We start from the raw sequence: 27,961 nt of genomic DNA, 5'->3' as shown, positions 1-27,961 counted from the left end.
GTGTGCGTGCGCGCCAAAGTGCCACCTCACGAGGAGCCTTATGCCACTCAAACTCTTAGTTTGAGTGGTAAAGGGCCGCTTGCGATGCGGCACTTCCGGGTGTAAACGCATTGCAAGGGGCCTTTTACCACTTAAAAGGCCCCTTACAATGCATTTACACCCAGAAGTGCCACATTGCAAGCGGCCCTTTACCACTCAAACTAAGAGTTTGAGTAGCATAAGGCTCCTCGCGAGGCGGCACGTCGGTGCACATGGGCGCCGCTCTCCTGTCCCAAAAGCTCCTGCCGGAGGAGAAGAGGGACCTGGCAGCCCTAGTTGCCAGACCCCGATTGGGGGTGGGGGATTCCCCTGCTTTGACCCCCCCTCCCCCAGTCCTCAATGCCTTCGGTGCATTGACGTCACTTCCAGAAGTGACATCATCATGTCACCAACGCTGTGGGAGACACTCTGGTATTTGGGCAAACTCCGTGGTAAAAACAGCTTCCACCATAGAGTTTTTGCCCAAATACCAGAGCATCTCCCACACTGACGGCATTGAGGCCTGCCTGGTAATACCTCCCCCCCCACTCTCTCACTCTCCCGCCTGGCAACCTTAGTCTGGGGAGAGGGAACAGTGGGACTCCTGCACAGAGAGACACACCACGCTCTACCCTGCTGATTCTCTCAGGGCAGAATGGGATCCCTAATATCTATGGATAGTTTATCTCCCGCTGCACTGGTATTCCAAGCACAGGGCTTTTTTCTGAGTAGCAGTGAATGGCAGCCATTTGTGTACACAAATGAAGTCAGGAGAAAATACATACTGCATGGGGAGAATGCCTGAATTTGCTTCTTGCTCCTTGGGACCGCATGTTTCTTGTACAGAACTGGTTTTGTTCCCCTTCATAACAGTCTTGCTGGACACGTACTTCATTGGATACTATTTAGAAACAAGCCTGCTCTTTGGTTCTTGTGGGTTATCCGGGCTGTGTAACCATGTCCTTCAGTGTTACTCCTCTGAAGATGCCTGCCACATCTGCTGGCGAAACGTCAGGAAAGAAAATACCAAGACCACGGTTACACAGCCCAGATAACCTACAAGAACCAATGAACTCTGACCGTGAAAGCCTTCGACAAAGCCTGCTCCTGTTTGCATGTCCCCACCCTTAGAGCTATTCCTTGATCATATTGGCATGATGTTGAAATGTGATGGAATTCAAAAGAGTGGCTATAAGATAAGTAGAATTAACTTTGGAGGAAACCCTTTAGTCCAAGGGCCCACACAACACAAACATGAATGTTCTCACTTGTGTGTGTGCATGTTTGCATGAACAGATATTTCCTTTTTACCAATCCTAGTGGGATTGCAACCTGTACAGAACACCACCGAGTTAGGAACCGCTGTGGAAAATGAAAATATCTGTATATCCCCCCCCAATAACGCTTTGACCTCTTTTGAGCCAGGTCTGGTCCCGTGTCCATGTCTGGCCATTGGAATCCCTACAAGCAGGGCAGGAAAGAAACAGAGAGATGTGAGGAATTGTGAAGGGTGTCACTGGCCTCCAGACGCCAGGTCTGTTTCAGAGTTGGAACAACCTAACCGCCCGCACGAAAGCGTTGCGTTCCTCAAGGGTTAGACAGCTCTACTGAAGCCAGTTAAGTTTGCTCTGTTAATGTGTTTTTAACGCTGGCATGGATTAATTTTCTTATTTTTTATTTGTACTTAGAGGCTGAAAAAGATGGAAGCACAATTAAAAACTGGCAGCGCGATTGGGAAGGTTAGTCAAGTGACAGAACGCGCTTATTAGGAGACTGACTAATGCTTAGCTTTGTTCATTCCGCACCATCCTCAAGGTCACTGTCAGAGTCCATGTTGCATTAGATTGAATGGGATTGACTTGCATTCACTCTTTTTACATCTCTTTTCATCATTTTAACCTCATTATGGGTTGAATCCAGCCGGCTTTTCTGCTGGTGAAAAAGAAAGATCCCCTTTGACCACCCCAAAAGCCTGTGCTGGGGATCATGGGATCTGCATGGACAAAAGTGACATGGAAGGGGTGCTAAAGTAGGGAGAGGAACTTGACAAGATGCAGTGCGAAAACTGTCTAGGTCCAGCCTTTTTTTTTAAACTCCCCAAACCATCTCAAGGTGTGAGCAGTGGGTTAAAATAAATCGCAGATCTTTTCCTATCTGTAACAAAAGAGCCCGTTAACAAAGACAAGTTTCATAAATGGATAAATGAAAGTTTTGTAAAATGGACAAAGGAAGCATAACTAAGTTCTCTTTTATGCCAATAGTGTATGGATCAGAAAACGTAAATACCGGGTTGTGATGGGGAAGAATCATGTCCGGCTCTGTGTGTAAAGAGAATCAGAGGAAGAAATAGTTTCATTTAAAAAAAAACATGTAAAAACCTGTTCTTCAATTGAGTATGCAAAAATCTCATTGCGGTATTTATTCCAAACCTGCACACATAATGTTCAGTCAAGGAGAAAACAGCAAAAAACAGTTGTTGATGGACTTAGCAGAGAACTGGATTAAATAAGCATTAGTCTACTGAAGCTGATTACAGGAATATGAAAATGCAGTATCTTAATGGTACATATTTTCATGTGGCAGCTCAGTTGCCTTTCATTTTGCAGCTAATATGTCTATTCTTATGAGTCATTTACTTCTTTAATTACCTTTTGCAGGCAAGGCACCATGGTATATTAATGTGAATGATTTTTACTGCCAGTTTATCATACAATGCCCCAGAAGTTGAAAGGCGTAATTGACTTGGAAGAGCAGCTCATGAAGGAAACAATATTTAGTTGACAGTTTTCCTTGTACTCTCTGTTGACGTTTATGAGTTTACACTATGCTAAAGGAGTAATAAACACAATTTTCTTTCAATAACAGGAAAGAGCCGCTTCTAAAATACATTTGTGGGGGAAAAAACAGATTTGTTCATTTCTTGAATAATATGGAAGAACGTGGTGCCTGCGATGAGACATATATAAGTTTGCCAATTGAATTAAACCTCACAAGGTGCATTTATAACCTGCCTCGGAGCATTAGACAATATTAGGGTGCCCATGAATCAAATTGAAGTAATGAATATTTAAATTATGTACAGATTTGGTTAAATCATGTTTAAATCTGGGTGTTAGATTATTTGGCAACCTCTCCTTATAAGCAAGTGATGGTGTTTGACAACGGCTTGCAAGAAAGTATGGGGTACTTTGCAGAAGTGAGCAACTGTGTAAAGTGCTCCACATTCACGTGGTTAGAAATAGCTAACTTGCCATAACTTGCCTAAAGTTAAGATCTATGATTGGGACCTGTCAACATGATTTGGTTTCTCGAATGATGCTCCTAATAGAATTGACGTTGTCAAAGTCTCCCTTTTGATGGAAGCAGTCCTTAATGGGGGTGAGGCAAAGAATGCTCAGAAATCCATCACCCACCTCTTGCTGTTTGGCACCTGTGACATGTGTGTGTTAACAAGGTGTGATTAGTTACTCGGAGGCAGTACGTGGCAGTAGTTAGTGTGATGGACTTGGACCAAGATTTTAACTCTTGCTACCCATGAAGCTCACCTTGGGCCCATCATATTCTCTGTTCACCCCGTCTCACAGTGTTGTGAAAATAAAACAGTGAGAAATTTAAAAAGAGAGATACGGGCAGAAGAACTTCCCTGTAATCCTTCTCTTTTCAAAGAGTTTTGTCTGAATTGCGATAGAGCCAGGATATGAAAACTAGATAGACCAAGCGCTCCATGTCCTGATGTGATATATTGGGGATCTGCAGGAACCGTTCGTTGTACACTGCTTCTTAGTGCTGAGGGGGCCAAGGCCGTTTTCCTCCCTTCAGAGCCAGCATGGTGTAGTGGTTAAGAGTGGTGGGTTGGAGTGGTGGACTCTAATCTGGAGAACCGGGTTTGATTTCCCCATTCCTACACATGAAGCCAGCTTGGGTGACCTTGGGGCCAGTCACAGCTCTCTTAGAGTTCTCTCAGCCTCACCTACCTCACAGGGTGTCTGTTGTGGGGAGGTGAAGGGAAGGGAATTGTAAGCAGGTTTGATTCTTCCTTAAGTGGTAGAGAAAGTTGGCATATAAAAACCAATCTCCTCCTTTTCCTCTTCCTCTTCCTCTTCCGCTTCCGCTTCCTCATCCTCTCCCCCTCCTCTCTATGCTCACAAGGGCTTTTAGTGAATGGGAACGCTGTTTTAGCACTGGTGGGGCCTACTATGCAGCCTGCATGGCCAGTTTGTTGCCAGTCCAAGGGTTAGGCTAGGCAAAAACATGATTGCCTCTCCCTAGGATGTTTCCCTTGCTCCCGTTGGCCGAGAGGGAGTTAAACTTTTCACAGTTTGGCCGTGATTGTTTGCAGTTCAGCCCTGTGCAACATAATGAAAGTTTTCTAGCCATCTGTTGTTAAGCTGGCGGTGACCAAGGCCAGTATATCCAAACAACGTGCTGGCCCCGCTGTAAACGGAACCTGTCAGTTTAGCATAGCTTAGCTGACCTCCTCAATACGCAGGGCAGCCTTGCGGTACCAGGCACGGTCTGTGTGTATAGCTTCGAAAGGAACTACTTGGGAGGACCGTGTTTACTTTTTCCACTTAGTGTTCCTCCCACAGGCTTGAGCTAGTTTATACTAAATCTTTAAATTGTCACTGTTTCCCCCCCCCCCATACTGAACCTTTTCAGTTGCCAAAGGGGAGAGGGAGGGGGAATCTTCCTTCCCTGGCAGTCTTTGGGGAGATTACTTTCTCTCACACACACTTGTCGGTACGCAGTTGATAATGTTGACTAGAAAGAGCCAAACCATTTACCAGAGTCACAACTTGCAATTGGGGCTACTGCGGCTCTCCCACACTGCTTCCCATTTGACACATTTTTTTAAAAAAAAAATCTTTTGACAACTCCACTTTACTCAGAATGGGTGTGTGTGTGCCCCATTAGCATATCTTAGTAAAATCAAAATATGTAAAGTGACAAAGTTCTAATTCTAACAGCAAATGAGATCCCATGTGTTACATCTTTCTACTTTTGGGGGTGGAGATGGAGAGGCTTGTGCGCAAGACTCCAAAATTGGGGAGGGGATTGTGTGTGTGTGTGTGTGTGTGTGTGTGTGTAAAGTGCCGTCAAGTCGCAGCCAACTTATGGCGACCCTTTATGGGGTTTTCAAGGCAAGACTTACAGAGGTGGATTGCCATTGCCTTCCTCTGCACAGCAACCCTGTTATTCCTTGGTGGTCTCCCATCCAAATACTAACCTGGGCTGTGGCATTCAAAGTCCAATTAATCTTCAGTTTAGAAGCTAATAAACTTATTGACTGTCGTTTTACGTTTACTAGAAAAATGAATAATAACAAAAGTCCATTTGGGCCCTAACAGGAAAGACTTGGAATATAGTGTTCAAATGCTTGCATCTGTTGTCTTTATTATGAATTCCCTCCCCCCCAACACACTTTTTAAAATGAACTTGCTATTGCTATTAGTATGAGCCTATGCATATTTACTTGGAATTAAGTCTCACTAAGCTCAAATGGACTTACCCCCATGTAAGCATGCATAGTAGCACTGCAGTGAACATCTAAGACCATACATCATTTTCTCATTTTTTGTAAATTGACGTATAATCTGTTATAGGTCTCCCCACCTTCATTTCCCCTCTTAGAGCCAATTTCTGCCACCTCTCCTGCCATTTCCTTAGAGCTGCCCTTTTCTTATGTGTCCTTCCAGCTTTTAATCAAGCCACAACCCAGATGTAAATACTATACCTCCGTTTCCTTTTTGGTGTGTGGACGAATTAGCAACATAGTAGAGCTTCCAGCAAATTCATAACAATGGAATCATGTTTTAGGACTTTCAACACATTTCAAAGCAATAGGATAAAGATCATATATTGCCAACCTGCAGTGTTTACTTTCTAGACTACACCTCTGGTAAACACCTGTTGTGCTTTGACCTCTAACAGGAATACCTTTGTTTGTTTTTCCATTTTGTTTTCTCTGCTTCTGTCACGCAGGTTGTGAAATGACAAGTTCAAGTACATTGCAGTGTCTGGCTGCTTTGTAGAAAGGGTTTTTTCGTTTTTCTGTGCCCCAGATTTTGCCAAGCAGGACAGCACTGAACCTGTGTATCAGAATGAGAGCTGCCTCTGAATGGCTATAAAACAGGTTGTGGGATCAACAAACGGAGTGCAGTTTGACTGAACGAGACTGCAGCTCCACGTTGTCTGCGGCGACTGTCGAAGGCTGGTCAAGTCTGAGGCAGATGTCCTACTTCCTGGGTTCCTTTTGTTGAAAATGCCAGGATTTGAATCTGGGATCTTCCGTATACACAGCATGTGTGTGTGTGGGAGGAGAGAAGAAGTGCTTTAGTATATCGGTGTTGCGAGGGGGCATAGAATCTTTCCCCAACTAATTCTCTTCCTCCTGAGATTATTTTTAGAGCCATTTTTCTGGCTGCTTCTCATTTTGGGATCTAATCCTGATTTTTTAAGCATTGTTGGGGGAGGGAAGAGGCATAGGTGAGGGAAGAGTTCAAGCCTCCTCTCACCTGCCCTTAATATGTTTGCTCCCACTTCACCATTTCATACTGATTTAGTGGCAGACCCAGTTCTGACACACAGACCTTACCTGTTGAAGATTTTACTACCGTAGTTATATTATACTACAAGTCTTTTTAAAAAGAAGAAAAATAACTAGTCTTCTCCCTCAGGTTTCAGCTCAGTATCTTCTGGAAATCATAATATTTAGTAGCTAAAACCCCACCAAGACCCACCCTGTGATATTTTCATCCCATCCCTACATGGAATATTCAAGTCCCCGTCACATTCTTAGTCATCAAGGCTAAATTTCTCAGTCACAGCACATGAAAAATGTTTTGTCTCATTGTCTTTGTGAATGCCAGGGATAAGTCCTGAAAAATATGAAACAAAGGTGTAGCCACTTCAACATTAAACAAGCCCAAAATAGTTTACAACAATTAAAACCTAAGAATACAATAAAACAACAATAACAATTAACAACAATAATAGGGCAGAATTTTATTTATTTATTTTCATTTATTGTCTGCCTTTTTCATTGGGATGGCAGATTACAAGTACGATAAAGCCATTCAGTTAGTCAGTAAGCCAATTTACAAAATATGATAACATTTGAATCTAACAGCAAAGATTCCTAGTAAAACAAACCCATTTAGTCAATATACAAGTAGATTACCAAATATAATAACAATATTTGAGTTTTTAACAGCAATGATTCCTAGTAAAACAACATAATGCAGTGAGGCTGGGATTGACGACTGGGAGGGGGGGGGGCGAACCCCACGTCATCCCAAACTGAGGCCACCTCTCAAGTTGATCCATTATGCCACAGCTTACAGCTCTGTTCCTCCTACAAGAATGCCCTCCTGAAAAATTCTGTTTTGCACATTTTGTGAAACAATAGAAGAATGGGTTTAATAGGCAGACCAGTCCATAATGTGGAAGCCACCACCGAGAATGTGTGAAAAGGCCATTGCCAATTTTATCTGTTTGCAGGGTGGCTTTGTTCTGATGAGCAAAGTCGTCACAGCAGAACATAACAGGAGAGGTGGTCCTGCGGTTAGGTTGGTCCAGTGTCATTAAGGGATTTGTAAGGAGTATTTAGAACCTTGAATCGAGCCTGGTAACTGGTTGGTAAACCATGCGGTATCTGCAGAGTGGGAGTGATATGCAGATTCCACATAGCACCTAATAGTGCCATGGTGTTCTGTACCAGCCAAAGTTTCTGAGTCGTTTTTAAGGCAGACCCATGTATAGTGCATTACAGTAGTCTAGCCTTGAGGGAACCATATCATGGATTCATGTGGCCAGGTCGTCTGAATCAAGGTTTAGGGCCATTTTATGAATTAAGTGAAGCTGATAGAATTTTGAGCATGTAAACAATACTTTCCCTTTCAGAATGGAGTACCTACAGTCAGATCCAATATACTTGGAGTTTGAAGGGTCAATTCCTAGGTCAGAAGCATTAACTTCCAAGCCTTTTTCACTGTCAATATGTTCCCAATAGATCCTATTACTGTTAGGTGGATCTGTAACTGGTTGACAGATTGCACCCAAAGAGTGCTTGTTAATGGTTCCTCATCCACTTGGAGAAAAGTGACTAGTGGAGTTTCTCAGGGATCTGTCCTGGGCCCTGTGTTGTTCAACATCTTTTTAAATGATTTGGATGAAGGAATAGAGAGGATGCTTATTAAATTTGCAGATTATACTAAATTGGGAGGGGTAGCAAATAAGGTAGAAGACAGAGCCAAGATACAGGATGATCTTGACAGGCTGGAGAATAGGGCTAAAACTAATAAAATGCACTTCAACTAAGTCCAGATCACACAAAGTGATGGTATCGCTTTACTCTGCTCTGGTTAGACCTCGCCTAGAGTACTGTGTTCAGTTTTGGGCACTGCAATTTAAGAAAGATGTAGGCAAGATGGAACGTGTCCAGAGGAGAGCAACAAAGATGGTGAGGGGTCTGGAGACCACTGGGTGTGTGTATGGGGAGGTAGTTGTGAATTTCCTGCATTGTGCAGGGGTTGGACTAGATGACCTGGTGGCCCCTTCCAACTCTATGATTCTATGACCATCCTGCTTTTTACGATTTTTAAAAAATGCCAGTACTCATATATAAGGTTGTGCCAATTTCCCCCAATTCCCCCATCAAGACTTGGGGAACCCCCCCAAAAGGTGCTGATACTCAATACTGGCGAGTACTGTCACAAAAAAAGCACCCTGGTCCAATCTAGTTACCTTCATATGGTGAACAGTATACATAGCAAGCTGGGGGGGGGGACTGTACCTCTCCCTCAAAAGTTCTCTTTTGTTGAATGTAAACAATGTTCCACTGCCTCCTCCTACCCCCTGGTTGTCAGGTACCTATTATGGAAAACCTGGTTTGTCCAATAGGGACGTTATACAATATCTTCAAACTACGGCTACTTGTTTGCTTTTCTTTCACAACAAAGCCCAAACAATTAAAAGTACCTGAGCTGGGAATGTTATTGAGTGCCAGGAAGTAAGCAGGATAGTAAAGCAGAAAAGTAAACTGATAATCCCACGTTCTCGACGGAATAGGAGCCAAATGCATAGAGCTGTCCTTTGATGGACAGGAGAAGTATGTGTGATATTTCCTAGGTCAGCTGGAAAGATGTGGAAAAACAGTTCACTCAAAATTCAAAATGACAACCCTTTTTATTTCATATATCCCTGATGCACAAGACGTCTTTTTTTGTTTTTTGTAGAGTTAGGATTTCATCCTGTACTACTTCCAGAAATGAGTAGGCAACCTTGGTATTTCTAATGTTGCCTTTTTAACCAAACAGAGATTGCAGTTTTGTTTTTTAAAAGGCAGGGCTATACCAAGAGGTCACCTACTGGCTGTGTTTTTGCTAGCTGTCTGAAACCTAGCTCTACTGTCTATTAAACTCAAACCCACTATGTAAACATTCCTGTGTTGTTCCTGGTCTCTACAGTGGCCAGGAGATCAGGTTTCACCTGCCTGCACATCTTCAAGCAATTAGAGCTATTAGCTTGAAGCTATTTCACATTCAAGGTCCACAGTGACATTCAAGTCCGCAAGAAGTCTGAAGGCAAAAATAAAAATAAAAATGAAGTGCCCAGGGAATATAGACTGGTCACCATTCTTTTGTGTGTGTGTGTGTGTGTGTGTGTGTGTGTCCCTGCTACTTAATAATGTAGTTTGAGTTAGACAAAATCATTATTACCAAGAAGAATAATCGGGTCTCAGTCACAGGTCTGAGAAAATAAGGATAGCAACAGGGTTTTGCAGTGACAATTATTTATTTCTTTGGAATTATGTTATATCAGTCTTATTTACTGACTTGGTTCACAGCGTGAAGGCCTTAGTTTGCTTCTAATTTACAGGAGGATTTATACTCCGTGTTTACATTGCACAGCTAGCTTCTGCAGGTAACGGCATCAGTTCCAATGACATTCAGCCCCAGGTTTTGTGATTTCTAACAGCAAGTCCTGAAAACTGTTTTTTTTTTAAAAGGTTGAAGCAGATTAGTGGTGACCTTAAAAGATTAAACTAGTACCGTTTAAAGATAAATAATCAGCCTTTAGTTCATTAGATGGCTACATAAGCATGACAGAAGGTGACTTCATTGTAACAGTTTTAGCACCCAGGATGCATCCCCCCCCATTTTAATATTTCCCATGGGGGTAGTCAAGATTGGGTGGTGGGGCTTTGATTTCCCCCCCCCCCCAAAGCGTAAGGTAAAGGACTGCAACACTTTTGCGTTGTTCCAATGCAGATTTAAATTCACAGGATTGTCGTGTTTTTTCTTCCTGTTGGTTTATTATGCAGAAGAGGCTGATTTTAAAGGCTATGCCTGCTGCAAAAGATCTTGCTTTTGCTGTCCCGGAGGGTGTTCTTAATCAGAAATAACCACAGGCTAAATTATAATGTGGAATTCTGCTGCCCTTTAGCCTAACCACTGCCTTCTCATTCGGTGTTTGTTAACAAACATCTCTAAGAAGAAAATTGTTTGAGAATTACATTTTCATTATATTCACCAACTTCAATTAAAGTAAGAGGCTTACAAGGGGGGGGGAGGAATTAAAAATGTATGGGTTTTCCTCCAGAAAGTTTTAGTGATCATTTCCACATAAGCGTTTTCTCCTCTGGCATTTAACTGTCCCGGGGATAGTCCAATTTAAGTAATACCTGCTAACAAACGAGGACCTTTTTTGAGTGATGAAGAGAGAACCCAGCAGCTAATCAGATTGCCTACCCTCTTTGGAACTTTTAAGGGCCAGGAAACCTAGATGGGTGGCATTTCCAAGTAATTTCACAATTAATGAGTTTTAGCGGTACTTTAGCATCGTTGGCTACCAAATACAGGGTGCAGTCCACAGATAGTAGAATGTGCTTTGAGTCTCAGTGGAATCACTGGGCGCTGAAGGATGCGGAACTGTTTTTAGAACACAGATTTTACAGATAACCATTATGGACCTTCTGCAGCAGAAGAGGGAGGTGCCAAACTTCCCATCCATTTTTTAAAAAATTGTTTAGCCTACATAATTGAGAAGCCTAATTAAAAGATTAGCTGGTGAGCTTAGGGTGAGAACTGCTGAGTTTAGAAAAAGGTCCTTTACAAGAATCCCTCAAGTTCCCTCCACATTTACATGCCAGGAATTGAAAAACTGTGTGGCACTTAGAGGAAAGGGGATGCCTTTTTAAAGCAGATCTTTCCCCGTTCACTCCCCCCCACCACCCTAAAGCCTCGTCTTTCTGTTTCTATGATCTGCCTTTTGAACGGTTTTTGTGGCTGATCAGTTCCACCTAATATGTCTCTTGATTTCTGCTATTGTAATACTCAGACGACATGCTGTTCTCTTCATTTTTATAAGCTTTAGATGCTCCTGCCTGTCATACTCTGGCGGTTTATCTCCAGCGTCTGGATTTGCTTTCAGACTTGCATGTCTATCAAGCTGCTGTTGCTTTGAATGTGAGATCAAAAGAAGATGAATTCCAGTGTAAAAAAAAATTTCCTTGTATGAAGAAAAGATTGGGTCCTGTGTAAACATCCCGCTGACAGCTCCCAATGAGTTATTTCAGCTGAGCATTAGCTCCCGGAATGACAGACAGTCCGAGACTACATGCTAAATAACAAATATCAGTGGCTGTAGTGCGTTGCCAAAACAGCAATACATTTTCTCGAAGAACCCTCTCCTTTTTTAAAAACCTACTGTTATTGAATATGGCTGTTTGACTGTTCATCTCTTTCCAAGCTGCCTTCGAGTGCCATCCCCAGTTTACTTTTCTTGACAATATCTCTGTCATTTCTCCTCTGTGTCAAAAGACAGGACTTTGATAATTGAGTCTGGGGAAGAGGGGGAAGAGGGAGTGTGAAGCAGGGGGGAGACAGTTTACTTAGTCATTTGGACTTAAATAGGTACTTTGTTTTAGTGATTGAAAGGAGAACGTAAGAAAGAGAATGCATCTGCTGGGATATATTTGAATGCACACACTCCTGGCATCTTTGATTCAGAAGTCTAATTTATTTTAAATGGGGGAGGGGATAGTTACGAAGGAATTTGAATACTCGTTCTGAAGTCTGGCCAGCCTCAACAGACGTTTATTGACATAAGGGCATGGGTACCATGAAGGGTGTGAAAAACAAGCTTTCCAAAACTATGTACAAATAAAGAATTTGCCTCGTTGCATTGCTGAGATGCGTTTCGTCTCGTTATATCGCTTTCCCCCCCCCCCTTGGCATGTGGGCCAGCTGCTTTAATAGGGTAGAATTAATATAATTTTTGTGGAGTGTTAAACACAACTTTGAAATTACCTGCAATCTCTAGCTGATCTTGCAGCTTTTGCAGAGGGGGTGTGTGTGGCGGCAAGGGGATGGGGGGATTGCTTAAATTCTTGTGGTTTCTTTGTCATTTCATAAAAGCAGACGTTGCTACCGTGGAGGCAAGCCTCCCGTGGTTGCCTACAAAGGGCAGTGCTCCAGTGTGTTTTCCCTTCAGCGTGTGCTTCAGCTGCACAGCACTTCCTGTTTATTCAAACATCTTTTTGCCATTCTTCAACCCCCTGCTTCAGAGAAACAGCCAGAACACATCTTCGGCAAGAAGACGGAAAACTAGAGACTGTAAGGGCTCGCTCTGCTAAACTTCCCATATTCTCTATTGAAACATTCGGGCGGGGTGGGGGGGGAGAGGAGGGGGTGGGCACGTGTAGCCACAGTGAACTTTTAACTTGGTATCTTGCTTGTAGACGCATTCTTTTGCTGTAGGAAAATTTAATTGCTGAGGCTCTGGAACTAAAATAAGATGATTCATGTTGTTTACTGCCTTGTCGGGCAAGGCAACAAGATGAAATGAATCTGGTTTCTAGTAACTTTGTTTATTTCCTTTGGGGTCCTCTGCTGCTTTCAAGCATGTAGCTCTGGAGGTCCCTCGTTGTTTGACGTGGGACGACTTCTCTTGGAACACGTGTAGGATCATAGTATATTTGTGCGTATGTGTATGTGATTGTCTCAAGTTTAGAAGTAACAGCAGCCAAAGAAGGGGGTGGGCTCGGATACGGGTCTGCATATTGAGCAGCGTCTGTCTTTTGCTTGAGCCAAAATGTTTGCATTGTGATTGTGTTTCCATTTGTGAAATGGTCTTGTTGATGTTTGTACAGATTTAATGTTAATAAAAAAAAAATCAGGCTGCCGAGACAAGTCTGGCTGTTCTCTCATTCATATGACTGTTGTCTAGACTTCTGATCCTGGGGGGGGGGGTGTTGGGGGAGGCAAGCAGGCTTATGTTTTGAGAGTGGCTGTTAACTTTCACATCAGGGACTTCTCTGTAGATTTTTTGGACCCTGTTACATCTGTGACGCCTGACAGTGTCCAGAGATAGTGCAAAATGATATCTGTCGCTCGTCTCGTAACAGGTGTGCCATTTCTGCCTTTTTTGTTCACATCCTGCCACGTTCATTGGCCTCTTCTTTTGCCTTCTAGGAAAGTCCACCAAGATTGAGAGGTAACTTTTTTTATCCAGTTATTTGAAGCAGTCATGTTATAACCATAAAGAATATGAGGAAATGAAAAATGCATAGTCTGAAAAAAGCATCTTTAGGAAGGGTTTTTAAAAATAATAATAATAATTATATGACGTCCACTAGGTGTTTAACACACTAAAGACACGGGACCCTTGAGGACAGAGATAGACAAATAAAGCTGTGTATTCTGACAAATTACCAGTAGTTGTGTATTGGAGAATCTGTGTGGGTTTAAACATTTGTGCATTTACTTTGAAATAAGTTTGAAATAAGAGAGTGGGGGGGATGTTTGTCATTGCCTTGAGGACACATTTGTTTAACCGTAATTGCATGGGGGAAATGGAAAGACTGACTGAAGTTATTTACTCAGATGTTAGTGTAGGTGTAGGAAAGCACAACTCACTGTGGGAACAGTGGTGCACTGCCTTTCTTGGTATCTCAGCCTGTTTGATGGCCATCAGATTTCCCAGCTCACTGATTTTGTTTTTTCTGGATAGCCGACTTGATTATTTATCAGAAGGGGAAGGGAGTAGCTCGAGCAAGTAAACATGTGACCAATCTCCGTTTTCTTTGTGGCTTAATAAAAAAAAAATAGATGGAAAAATCATGAAAGCATTGTTGTTGTTGTTATAGATTAATAAGGGGAAATTATGTGTCATATTGAATAGGACAAAAAAAAGGCTTAAGTGAGTCAACGCTTTTTGTGAGGGTGCGCGCTCAGTGGCTTCCACTTTCTGAAAACTCACATGGCTGTGAGCCGAAAATTAATCTGCTGTTTTGTGTACTCTTCCAGTGGAATGTGTCCATAGATAACATTGCCAACCACTTGGGTTTAGGCTAGATGTATTGCAATCGTCTTTCTGCCTCTCTACCTTCACGCAAAACGCCGTCGTCTTCTTTTCCTTTTTAACACATCAGTGAGGTGCTTGCCTAAATGAGGAGTACTTGCAATCTCGTGGAAGGATGGATGCTGACTTCTGAGCAAAATATTGACAGCGCAGTTATTCTGTCACCCCTATCGGCTGCTAAGTGTTTGCAGCGCTCGTGTGGAGCTTACAACCACGTTAAACCCATTACAGGCGCCCCTCTCTTTTAACACAGTTCCTGTGAATCTCATTGTGTATACTGTGCTGTTCCTTAATGATAGCTCGGGAGAATATTAAGCAGTTCTTCTGGGAAGAGAAACCCCAATGAACTAAATTGTTATCAAGGAGAAAAATGTGTGTGAGAGAGAGTGTTTTAATTTGGCCTAGTCCTTAGGAACGGTATTGTATGCATTTTAGTTGATTCACTGACTTAGAAAGAACTGACATGCACGTGAAAGGAGTTTCACATTGGGTGGATGGAGATAAATGGAGTAGATGGACTTGCTTTCAGAATCTTCCGTTGTCTCTTAGAATTGCCCGTCAGTTTCAATGTGCATATTAGATCCACCTTGTATAATATTAAGTGACTGGCTGCTATACCTCAGTTATGTTATGTAGGGTAAAGGTCACGATGTCTGGGGAATGGGGGTGGACCACCCAGGTTATCTTCATGACATGGTTTTGGAGTAAAAGTGGGTGGAGACGTTCTGCCTTTTCAGCCTTTTCTATGGTACTCCTTGCCGCCGGTGGGTCTCACTGAGGGATTTTGAAGTTGGGACATTTATGAACAGAAGATCAGACAAGTAAGTGCTCTTGTCTGTCCCCGTCACCTGTTTCAAGAAGTGGCCAACCTCAAATGCTTCATGAAGCCCCCAGTTACAGTTTTCAGAGGCCTCACTAGATAGTTCACACTTGTGAACCAGCTGGGCTTTTTCTTTCTCTCTCCATGTGATCCTTTCAGTATGCCGCTACCACAGGTGTCTGTATCAACGAAAAAATGACAGAAAGCTTTCTCTGTGTACATACGGAGACTCCTTCCGTAAGTGGGAGATTGAAACGGAAAGTGCCTGGATCACACACGTGAACTGGCCCCGGTTGTCGGCATGGGTTTTTTGAAAATAGCCCATGTGAAAGTGGTTGATACTTATTGTCTTCATTTATACCTATTGCCTTTCTCCCCAACGGGAGCTCAAAGCAGGTTACCTCGCTCTCCTCTCTTCCATTTTATCAGTCACAACAAACCCTGTGCAGGTTTCTTTACAAGGTTGATGGATTTCTGTTCTGTATGGCTAAATGTGGTGCCTTTCATGGAGACAGATCACGATGGTAGCTGTGTTTGTCTGGCTGTAGCAGTAGAAAAGAGCAAGAGCACCTTAAAAACTTAACAAAATTCCTGGCAGGGTATGAGCTTTTGTGAGTCACAGCTCACATCTTCAGATGTATCTTTTCTACTACAACAAACCCTGTGAGGTAGGCTAGCCTGAGCAAGAGTGATTGGCCCAAGGCCACCAAGCAAGCCTGCATGGCAGAGCAGGGATTCATAGCTGGATCTCACGGATCCCTAGTCCAACAGTCTAACGGCTACACCAGACTGGGCCACAGTGTCAATATATCTCCGATCTACCTGCCTTGTTTCTTTTTGTAAACTCATCCATAGCACTGAATGCTTTTCTAGCAACTGGGAGCGTCACAGGTCAGTTATGAAGAAAGGACTCGGGGTGTGTGTGTTTTAAACCTCCTATAGTTAATTGGTTTCCAGGATCTCTGGAGAAGCTTTCCTCTTTTACCGTTTTCTGCGATTTGCTAGATGGGGACTAACGGCGTAAGGAAAGGCTGTAATTGCTGCTGTTGTGCCCTATGTACTGCGCAGGATGTGGATAGTAAAGGAAGGTTGTGATGCTTTCTATGCTGACATGGAAGTCTGTAGACTTCACAGAAGTCACTGCAGCCCTGACAAATTTGCTTATTAAAAAACGTGGCAGTGAGGCTGCCAATCTTTTGCACAGGATGCTTTATTCATATGCCATCTTGTTTGTGATCTTGAAGGTTATTAGGGAAAAAATGTAATCCTCCATCAGATTAATGGGCTGGATCCAACCAGCTCGTTCACTTAATATCATCCAATTCCCCTCCTTACTACAGCTCCCAGCCCACATGGATTTTATATATGTAGGTCCCATGATTCTCAGCATAGCTTTTTCCATCGGGGAGGGGCTGTGGCTCAGTGGCAGAGCATCTGCTTGGCATGCAAAAGGGCCCAGGTTCGATCCCTGGCATCTCCAGTTAAAGGGACTAGGCAAATAGGTGATGTGAAACACCTCTACCTGAGACCCTAGAGAGCTGCTGCCGATCTGTGTAGACAGTACTGACTTTGATGGACCAAGGGTCTGATTCAGTATAAGGCAGTTTCATGTGTTCATGTGTTGTGTTCCAGGTGGTCAAAGAGGACCTCTTCCTTTTTCAGCAGCAGAAAAGCTGGTTGGATCCAACCTAGTATTTTTTTTAAGTAGCCATCTTGAAAGTTGTGCAATATGACTTTAAATCCTCTCCTTAATGCTAGTGTGTGTGTGCAGGGGCAAAAGGTTGCAAAGATATTGGGGCTTGCTGGAGTTCTGGGTTCTCTCTCTCTCTCTGTCCAGCAACATATGAGTGTCGGTGTTAGGAGGTCTGGTGACCATTGAGGCTGAATGGAGATCAGCCAGCTAATTTCACAAAAAAACCCTTAATAGTCTTGCAGTGGAAAGGAGAAGGCAAGGAAGAGAGAAAAGGAAAGCCCTTCTCCTACAATGCTACCTGTTTCGCTTTCTTTTCAGCACCCGTTTACTTTTTAGCTCCAAGGGAGCGATGATTAGCCTTCGGAATTGCAGGGCAAGTGGGGTTGATCTCAGGTTAGAAGTGAAGGGAGAGTCTTGTGTGTGGGGGGGTAGAATTTGGAAATTAGAGGAAGACAAAGCGCCTCCAAACTGCTGAACAGTCTGTATAGCTGGACACAGCGTTAGGTGTTGTTAAGCAGAATTCAGCGCAGGGAAAGGAATAACGTCCTTTTGCTTGTGGTTCTCTTGACAACCTAGCAGTCATCATGCTTCCTTTGAGGACTTAATTCGAACCAATGCTTGCTGTTTTTTAGCCGTAGAAGTACTCCCTGTTTTCAGCCTTTGAGCACACGCAGACTACTTCCCCTTGCCGAGATGCAGCCACAGATAACCCCCACGTGAGCAGAAGGGCTACAAAGAATTCCACATTAAAGGCTTAGTTCCGGCTTCGCTCAGAACCATCGTTTGTGTTAACTGAGGATAGTTTGTGAAACCAGGATTCACCCCACAGATGATCACTCATACCCTAGTTTGCCTATACAAATGCTTTGCTCTCTTCAGCCCCATTCACAGGTTATAACAAATGCACATGTAATCTGTGTACAATGATTTTTCTTTATATGTGTATTGAGTAATTCTCAATAATTCTCAGTAATTCAGTGCATGTACAACTGAATATGTGATTTAAACCTCATGTGTTTTTTTCAGGTACTGACACCTGGTTTCATTTGTAAAGTGTACATGTGTTTGGTATTTATTAAAAACGGATTATGCATGTACATGCAGGAAGTATGTATGTTCATTGTAACATGCTAAAAGGGCTACTGTGTAGCAGGGCTTAATAAAAACTAACTGTGGTTAATAGGCCATTTAATTAAACAATGAGCTCACACAATAAACTGAGCTGGACTAGAATAGATTTCTAAACCTCATACATTTGAAATTAAACAAAGTTGCTGTCCTCACTCCATTGAAGTTTTCCCTTCCCATGTCATTTTACCCAGTTTTTAAAAGCTTTTCTGCTGGCCTGAGCTCTAATTTCCCCATGCTATTCTCTCCCACATTTGAGTCATGCATTATACCTTGTGACTGCTTTCCTCTTGTTCTTAGCTTATGTTGCCCATTAGGTCAGTGCCTTTGTCAAAAAGGAAGAGATAAGGGAGGTGCACCTTTTAGTCCCACTAGGAAGTTAGAAATAAGGGAGATGGATTCACATTGGTCACTGTTGCTGGTGTTCTTGCTGTAGGGCTTATTTGTGGTTTACATTCCATTAAGTGCTGAGGCATTCTTGTGCATGTAAAGGGCCGTCAAGTTGCAGCTAATTTATGGTGACCCCCGCAAGAGGCTTTCAAGGCAAGTGAGAAGCAGAGGTGGTTTGTCATTGACTTTCTCTGCTGAATCTTCCTTGGAGGTCCCCCTTCCAAGTGCTGATCCTGCTTAGCTTCCGAGATCTGATGAGATCAGGATATATCATGCTGCCTTCCATCCCAAGGCATCCTTGCCTCTGTTGTTATTGGAAGCTGAAAGATGAAAAAAAAAAACTAAGAGAGGCACAGGGACAGTAGTAAGAAATGGTCAGCAATTACAACAGTGTCTATAGCTACATGACAATAGATGGTATTAAGCAACTGCTTGAGAGTTTTGCTTTATTCCCCCCTCCAACAATCTAGGCACTTCTAATGTCCATCCACATTTGGTGGTTCACCTGGTGGAGGACATACTGTCTTTGAGACAATACTTGTCAATCCATGTAGGAGTTGTGTGTGACTTTGTCCTACTTTAAATAATTATTAATCAGTTTACATCTAAAAATGTTTCCATATTTATTGCAGAATACATAATGTAAAGGCAAGGATACAAAATTTCATTAGATTTGTCCCAAATATGGCTTTGGTCTTTGTTAAGACCTAGATGTACTCACTGCTCCTAACTCTTAGGGCAGAATATGAGGGTCCAAAATATCAGTAGGAGTGTCTAAATTACTCTTTGGACCCTGGCTCATAATTTAAACTGTCCATGGCCAGTTTGATCAACTACAAGTTTAACTGATATACAAACTGAATCTTGCCATACATTGTCCAGTGTATTACATAGTCTTCAGAATCTTTGCAAGAAGATACCAAGCTTTCTTCCTTCGCACTGCAAGAGTTGTGAAATATTGGTTGTGGGTACATTATGCCAGACCAGGGGAAAACAACCCTAATTGCTGTTCAGAGTGAGTATTGAATATGCCTGAGAGCTGTGTAGCATTGAATTTCTATCCATGGAATCTTCCCTTGTAGTAATTGACAGTACCAGTTATAGGGAATGTAACAGTACAAGAGCTAGTAGTTATGATGGCTGTGTTTCAGCTAAAGAAGCGGCCGAGAACTTTTCTCGGGCTGCCCATTGCTGCCAGGGGGCTGCAGTTCTTCCGACAAATGGAGCCTCTGCCAGAGGGCACATTCTCTGTGGTCATTTGCTCGGCAGCCGCATGACCAGGCACTTTCTGCCTGCCTCCAATGCAAGACACCCTGTTGCTGTGCTGGGGCAGGCTTCACTGGGGGCTGGGGCGACAACGGAGGGTGACTTAAGCATGCTGGCGCCGCCCCGCCTCCACGGGCTACTTAAGGCCCCTCGCCCGGCCATTCGGCCTTGTTGCTTTCACAGCGGACCCTCCCTCCCTCCCTGTAATTAACGTTTTATTAAATGTCCTTTGTCACAGCCTGGCAGTTTTTTGGCATTGGGGTGGATCTAATTTGGGGAAGATGCACCTGCGTGCCTGCCTTCCCCTTTTGGGGACCCCCATAAGGGGTCTTGGGGTGGAGTCCTACCGCAGATGCCCAGCTCAGAGGCTGTCATGTGGCTCCACTCCCAGGTGGTGGAGGAACCACTCAGCGATTTATGGCCTAGTGGAACCACTGTTTCACCACTCCCGTTGCCCTCCAACACAGGGGTTGGGGATCGTTTCATCAGCCAATGAGGTGGTTGCCCGATGCCTGGATCCGTGCCCTATGCCTTGCCAGTGCTCCAGTCTGCTGTAACCAATAAAGCTGTGGCCTTTTGTTGCCCACATTTTGCTGTATTGTGCTATTTCTTGGTCATTTGTGGCACAGAACCGCTTATGCCCCAGGGACAGCATTGGTTCTTTCCGTGTTGGAGAAGTCTCATAGTTGGATGTTTTACAATATCTCTCCTCCTATCACAGTAGACTAATGTTCTGGGCCTTTGCTAAATGCCATCAGCTCCAAATGAAATAACTGGCTTGCTTTGCTTACCATATCCCACCCCCGCCCAGTAACCAGACCTTTCCTGCTTTCTGAGGGATTAATGCTTCCTGACTTGTCAATGGCCCCCTCAATTAATTCAAGATTGCAGTGCAATCGGCACTTGCTAAATATCTTAGTGAACATATGCAGAAGGAAGTGTGGATGCCTCACTCCCTCCTTCCGTGATAGGCATCTTGCACTGGGACTATTTCTTTCTTGTTTTACATTAATGAAGTCTTCACTCTTCCCACTGTTAACACCTACGCATGTACTGAACGTCTCCAAGGAGACAAGGAAACCCTTGAGTCCAGCAATGGTGAATCCTCCAATGAGGCAGCAAGCAAGAGGCAACTCCTTGAGGCATCTAAGCTTCCAGCTGTCCTCCTGCAGACATTAATTTGCTTCTGGCTCCTACAGGCAGGCTTTTCTCCTTTTTGCATCTGAAATGTTGGTGAGTGCTTCAGGCTTCTCAGAGCGAGCTGGGTGGGGGAAACATGCCGTGCATCTTTTTGTTCTTTCCCCCCAATCTTCTATATATGTCACCCAACTATCTCCTCAGCAATTCCGAATGCATTTCCAGCTCTGGTACTGCCACCACCAATCTTCATTGTGCAGCTTTCCTATTTATTGTATCTGAATACATCCCTCGCTGGATGTTTCATAAGGGTTGCTCCCTGACGGCTGTTTCCTAAACACCCGTTACTCGAGTTGTAGTATTCTCTAGGTGCTGTTTTCTACTGCACCATACAGCCAGGTGTGTCATGTTGTTTGAAAGGTCAGTCTTCTTTGCATCACTCTTTGGGCTGGCAAGCACAATTGTGTATTCTCCATTATCTTCTTTTGACAGGAAGCTGGTTATCCCACACACACACACACACAATACATGATTAACTTACAGCATTTATTATCACAAGATGTTGTGATGACAAGTCTGTTAGATGGTTTTCAGGATAACGATTAGTGAAGGTAGCTTAAAATGAGTATTTAATATTCAGAGAGGTTTCATACCTCAAACTATAAGAGATGGCTATCCATTTTGTTTGAGTGTATCTTACAGAGCATAGTTGAAAACTGATAAACTTTTGGTCTGATCCAGGAAAGTAGTACTTAATCTTCCTATCAGTCCCTTTCATCGTATGGTCTCTTTAAATCCACTTTGGCTTCTGAGAACCAGTGTGATGTAGTGCAGCTAACTCTAATCTGGAGAACTGGATTTGATTCCCTGCTCCTCCACATGAGTGGCAGATTCTAATCTATAGAACGAGATTTGATTCCCCACTCCTCCACATGAAGCCTGTTGGGTGACCTTGGGCTAGTCACAGTTCTCTCCGAACTCTCTCAGTCCTACCTACCCCACAAGGTGCCTGTTGTGGGGAAAGGAAGGGAAGGCAGTTGTAAGCCACTTTGAGACTCCTTACGGTAGAGAAAACAGTGGTATAAAAACCAACTCTTCTTCTTCTTTTGAAGGCAAACAGATTTTTTCAATAGGGTTCACATACCTAAATGATAAAGTACAGCAACACACACACACACATGTATATGTGTGTGTATGTGTATATATATATATCCTTAAAAAAATTTTCCTTCAGGAGCCAATGTGTGTTAAAGAACCCATGTGAAATAGGCCTTATCTAGGGCTCTAACGGTAATCTGAGCCTGGGTCTGAACAGTGAAAAAGCAATGCCAGTGTTGAATACACTTTACCATAAACTCTCCACAAGCCTGTCAGGCATAATACAAGAAATGAGACAAGGAGGCCAATCATCTCATTTGGAATTCAGAATTCAGAATTGTTTATTTACGGCCCTTGGCCAGGTAAAACAAGAAACATTTAGTTTCTGGGAGTGGTGTGTGGTGTGGAGAGAATGCAAGGGCATACAACAAATTAAAGATGGTTTAATATCTCAGTATAAAAGAGATCCTGTGTTCCACTAACCACAGGGTCTCCTTAGTCAGATGTTCATGCCCTCCTCTAGTGAGGAGAGTGTGAGGAACATCATGGCATGTATGGAGCACTGCTCCTGATTGATCTGGGATGGAAGCTAGGGAGGAAAGTAACATATGAAGAGGCCTTAAAATGCATTATATTCTGGTACGTGTATTCTCCTCAGGGATCTATAAAAAAAATAACTAAGTATCTTACTCTAGGGAATCCTGTTCTTATTCTGTCAGGAGGCTGGGATGTTGGCCATTGTCCATATATTTGACCAATTAGATTAAAACACCCAAGACACTGTTCTTACCAACTAATGTCCTCGTCTGCCACAATCTGATTCTTCACATGAAGTGTAGTATCACCTGGTACTCAGTCTGGTCTCCTCCTCATTATGAAAGTTTTTCCAAACTTTCCCAGGATAAGGATGAAACAGTGAAACCATTGCAGCAACAATTTGTCAGCACAATTCAACAGCTAAGATTAATGTGGCTATCCTTGTGTCCTGAGTGAGATAACATTATGGATGGTCACTATTTCCATGTGAAATTGGGGGGCTTTGATTTTCTCCTCTGTTGATTCTGATATTCTTGTGGCAGCCACACTAGTGCAGTGACAATCAAATGTTTCTAGGACTCTTTGAGCAAAAACGCATGGTCGCTTTAGCCTCCTTGTTTCAGCCAGGATTCAGCCAGGATAGAATGCATGTGTTTTTGCCGAACGTGCGTTCGATCCTGGTTGAAACAGGGAATAAAGGAGGCTAAAGCGACCATGCGTTTTTGCCCTTTGAGAACAAGATTTGAGTCCAGTAGCACCTTAAAGACCAACAAGCTTTCCAAGGTATAAGCTTTCAAATGTCAAAGCTTTCGCAAGAGTCAAAGCTCCTTTTGTGAGATGTTTTGTCAGATACCTTCACTGGATATATGACGAAGGGAGTTGACTCTCAAAAGCATATACTCTGGACATCCTGTTGGTCTTTAGAGAGCCAGTGTAGTGTAGTGGTTAAGAGCAGTGGTTTGGAGCGGTGGACTCTGATCTGGAGAGCCAGGTTTGATTCCCAACTCCTTCCACATGAGCGGCAGACGCTAATCTGGTGAACTGGATTTGTTTCCCCACTCCTACACACAAAGCCATCTGGGTTACCTTGGGCCAGTCACATCTCTCTCAGCCCCACCTACCTCACAGGGTGTCTGTTGTGGGGAGGGGATGGCAAGTGTAAGCCGGTTTGATTCTTTCTTAAGTGGTAGAGAAAGCATATAAAAACCAAACTCTTCTTCTTCCTCTTCTTTAAGGTGCCACTGGTCTCAAATCTTCTGCTGCTGACCAGCATATCTACCCATCCGAAACTAAGATTCTTTGGTGATTGCACCTCTGAGAATGTATACGATACACTGTGTAATTTCACCGTGGTGAAACTTCTTTCTATCATTCTTTTCTTCCAGGCTCTTCAGGTAGCAAGGCAGCTTCTGTTACAACAGCAGCAGCAGCAGCAACAACAACAGCAGCAACAAGTTAGTGGGCTAAAATCTCCCAAGAGGAATGACAAACAGCCATCCCTTCAGGTAAGAAACATGCTTCTACTTATTTTTTTTAATAATGTACACAATGAAATGTATAAATTAAGGACGAGAGAGCATGTAATTTACAATGATGTTCAATAGCTGGTTTCTTAAACTTAATGATAAATGTATAAAATGGACGTCAGCAAATTCTTTATATAATGGGCTGTATCCAGCCAGCTTTTCAGCTAGTGATAAAGGAATTACTACCAGAAATGCTATGTGAGGGATCATGGGATATGCATGGCCAAAATCAATGTGCAACAGTAAAGCAAATGAATGAAAGGGATTGCTGGATCCAGCCCAATTACTGAATTTAACCAGAAGGGTTTTTTAATGAGTGGGAAGTCTAAGAGTGCTCTAACACTTTATGGGAGTTGATAGGTTGGATAGTCATAGTGTGATGGAAAAAAGATTTTTAAACTTTCTCAAGATTGTTACCATTGGCACCAGAGACTTGGTCTTGCTTGCTGACAGTCATGGTAGGAACATGTCTGTGCAGACTGTTTCAGTATCTGAGATGAGGCCTCCCATTATATACACTGTGAGTCTAAGGTGGTCTGAAACAATGGACATTTGTTGGGTTGTAGGTAACAGATTTCTGGGGAAAAGGTCAATTTGGAAATAAAGAGTATTTTGAAAACCCCTAATTTGAGGTTAGTTGAACGAGGGTAGCAAAAATTTTAAAAAAAGAAACTTGTTGAATTATGTATAAAAATACACTGATACAACTTTATGGTTAGTGTTGAAGATTTTGTGGGAAAGACTGTTCTGGTTAGAAGTTTCCCGGCATTGATTTTGGCTCGTCAAGGAACCTGTACATGAGGTTATATCTTCATTATCTGCTTTCAGAACTTTGCAAGGAAATCTGTACATTGTTACGTTTTGCAGCACTACATTTATCTAGCTAGCTTAGTTTTTTCGCCCCTGTCCTTCTGGGATGGGGAAATACTTAGTTCTCCCTTGCCTGTTTTATCCTTAAATATTTTCTGTGGAGTAGAGTAGGCTGAAAAAGCGTGCTTTGTCCAAGGATACAAGTTAGCCGAGTGAAGATTTGAAGCTGGCATCCCTAGGCCTAATTTGAACTTCTAACCACCACTCCACACTTGTATATCAAGTGAAATGCAGATTTGATATCATGTTGTTTCCAAAGAAAAGTTAGAAGTATCAACTTTGTAGCGAAGACTGTTAATTCATAGAACTACGGTGATTTCCCAAATTGACCCAGTTTATTTTTGTACTAGTGGAATGTTGCTGTTTGTATTACTTTTGCCCATTGTTGTATACACGATATAGTAGAAGTGTTTATTTATTGATTTTCAGTTTTTGCATACAGATTTTCATAATGATTCTCAAATTGCGTTCGGTGATAGGAGAAATTCCTACAGTTTAAAGAGATTGCTCTCATAACTGTGTGCATCCCTTAGACCAGCGGTTCCCAAACTTTTTGAGTCATGGAGGGAAATTCGTCACGGAGCACTAATTTTCACCCAGCACCTATATAATAAACTGAATGACAGTAGTGTTTTGCTTTCCAATCCCTTCACGGAGCACTAGGAGATGTTTCACGGAGCACCAAGTGCTCCATGGGGCATAGTTTGGGAACCGCTGCCCTAGACTATTTAATGGTAGATTTGGTGAGAATTTTTTTCCAAGAAGAAATTAGGAATGTTTTTTGCATTTTTTCCCCAAATGAGCTGCGTTGCACTATTACTTGTATTCATGCTTTCCTAAGAAGTTCTTTTTGAATATCAATATTCAAATCACCGCCAGTATTATCCCATTTTTACAGGGGACAGTGGGTATGACAGTTTAGATGGTTGCCTCTTGATCACAGAACAGCGAAGATTTACTGGAATGCCTCCTAACTTACACAGTCGCGTCCAATCATTTGGTGCCCCACCTTTTTGTTTGTAATAAATTGCTGTTCTTTGAAAAGAAATAAACTGTCATGTTTGAGGAAGTACATTTTTTAAAAAAAAAAAAACATTCTTGTGAAAGAATAGAATGCTGAATCCATGGTGTTTTGTCAAAACTTTCTATATACATACATACATACATACACACACACACACACACACACACACACATATATATTGGTCAATCCATAGCTGACCCACTTTGCCTTTTAATAGACTTTTCTACTGGGGACATTTTTAATGAGATATTGTGCTGGCAAGGTCCAGTGTCAGGTACTAGAAGAAGCGCTTTGTTGTGCAGATGTCTTAAGAATTGCTCCAGAGGATGAAATATGACTGTGTTGACCTTTCAGCTGTGAGCTTATTTGTCAGGATTCAAATAAGTTGAAAGGATCAAACCAAACAGTTTCCGTAGTCAGACTGGGAATTGCGTTTCAGAGGTCAACAGTGAGGGCCACGTTGCAGATTCCATAACACAGCCAATTGTTGGTACGTATTAAAGTGTTGGAGCTGCTGCAGCAGTCAGAGACACAATTAAAATTCTAATTTATTAATGTATACAGAGAGCTGGTCCAACCTGTCACTCACTGATTCAAATGACTGCCCATTCTGTTTCCCCCCCCCCCGTTGCTCCTTGAGCTCTTTCATCCTTAAACCTACTCTTGAATACAGCAGACACTCTGAGCCCAATGGCACAATAAAGATGTACAGTTTAAATGTACCGGCGGAGTAATTGTTAAGAAGAAATATACACACCGGTCCTTTCTCATCCTATTTGCCAATATGAAATACAACACACAGTTATTATAGTCAACCTAAAATCAGTGTAACGATTTCTGTTTATCCTTCTCTAAATAACAAACTAGATTCTTCTGCTATTTTATCAATGAACTGAGTTCCTTGTCCTTTTTAAAAAGAAAAACTATCCTGATGGTGTTAAGTTGGTTTTTTAAAGAAGATGTATTAATAAACTTCACCGGCAGCATTTTTTTTGCAAATTACTACAGCAATCTTTCTGCTAATTTTAGCTTCTATACTTTATGGTTGATATTATGACTTTGTACCTATATGGTGTGTTTCCTTGCTTGGGCATGGTGTTGTTGTATTGAAAAAGTACCACAAAAATTAGATTTGCTTCACGTAAGACCTTGTTTGCTTGAAACATGGAAGGAGAGAGACAATGTTAATCTAGAATGTCATGTTTTAGATCTGCCTGTCCCAGAGGTTGTGAGCTGATAACCAAGGAGGTTGGGTCAGCACGATAGAGATGTTGAATGATACAGACAATTTATGGTCACTAAAGGATATTGCTAAGTGAGTCTCAGTCAGTCTAATTTAGTAGGAACTGGGAGATGGCTATGACCATGCACATTCTTAGCAGCTCATGAATGAAGAAGGATGAAGGTGCCTTCCATACATCAGTGTTACCCTTTCTGTATTGACTTATATCCATTGACTTTGACACAAGAGTACAAGCTAGTTGAATGTCTTCCAGTAGAATGTCCTTTGTTACCTCTTGACCTTGACAGCTAATGTTAGAGACTTGTTCTAGCACATTTCATTTGTTTGTGTGTAAGCATTTGTCTGAGATGTGGTCTACTGCTATTTTTTTCCCTTTGAATCTTCCAAGTACAAATGCTGTGACTCACATTTTTAAGCCTAGTTCGTATACAACTGTCTCTTTTATTTGGCAGGGGTCTCTGCCTTCACAGCCTAATACTACAAACAAAAGACATTTGAAAGTTTAAAGAATGAATTTTAATAGCCAGAAATTGGAAGACCATAAAAAATATCAAAACCACAAAAGAATAAAACGGGTAGAGCATAAAGATTAAACCAATTGTGCAAATATTTGCCACTGATGTCAACTTTTATTTAATAATAAATAAATAAATATTTTGCTACTCTAATTTCAACTCGGAGATTTATTATCTTCACCTGGCCAGGATGTATATGCCTAGGACTAGGTCTACTATTGATTACAAAATACACTTATAATCACTGACTTTTGGTGCAAACTTGGTGTTCTTTAGTTGTTGGCATGCATTTAAAAATTGCAGGCAAATTAAAAGACACTTTTTGCTTTTGC

General features: G+C 42.4%; 1 protein-coding gene across 12 annotated transcripts in view; it reads left to right on the top strand.

The window, feature by feature from the left end:
• FOXP1 (forkhead box P1) overlaps window positions 1–27,961 on the top strand; it is a 564,105-nt gene that overhangs the window by 333,958 nt on the left and 202,186 nt on the right. For 9 of the 12 annotated variants that reach the window (XM_056853065.1, XM_056853056.1, XM_056853017.1 and 6 more), the window contains one exon: window positions 23,837–23,956. In XM_056853065.1, coding sequence (XP_056709043.1) covers window positions 23,837–23,956 — 120 coding nt within the window. Of the gene's footprint in view, window positions 1–13,470; window positions 13,516–20,891; window positions 20,913–23,828; window positions 23,957–27,961 lie in introns of those variants that run through there. The other 3 variants (XM_056853089.1, XM_056853082.1, XM_056853116.1) reach the window with 3 other exon arrangements.

The sequence above is a fragment of the Euleptes europaea genome, chromosome 1 (assembly GCF_029931775.1).
Source record: "Euleptes europaea isolate rEulEur1 chromosome 1, rEulEur1.hap1, whole genome shotgun sequence".
Taxonomy (NCBI): domain Eukaryota; kingdom Metazoa; phylum Chordata; class Lepidosauria; order Squamata; family Sphaerodactylidae; genus Euleptes; species Euleptes europaea.
Note: the sequence above shows the minus strand (reverse complement) of the source record. Positions and strands in the feature narration are given on the sequence as shown.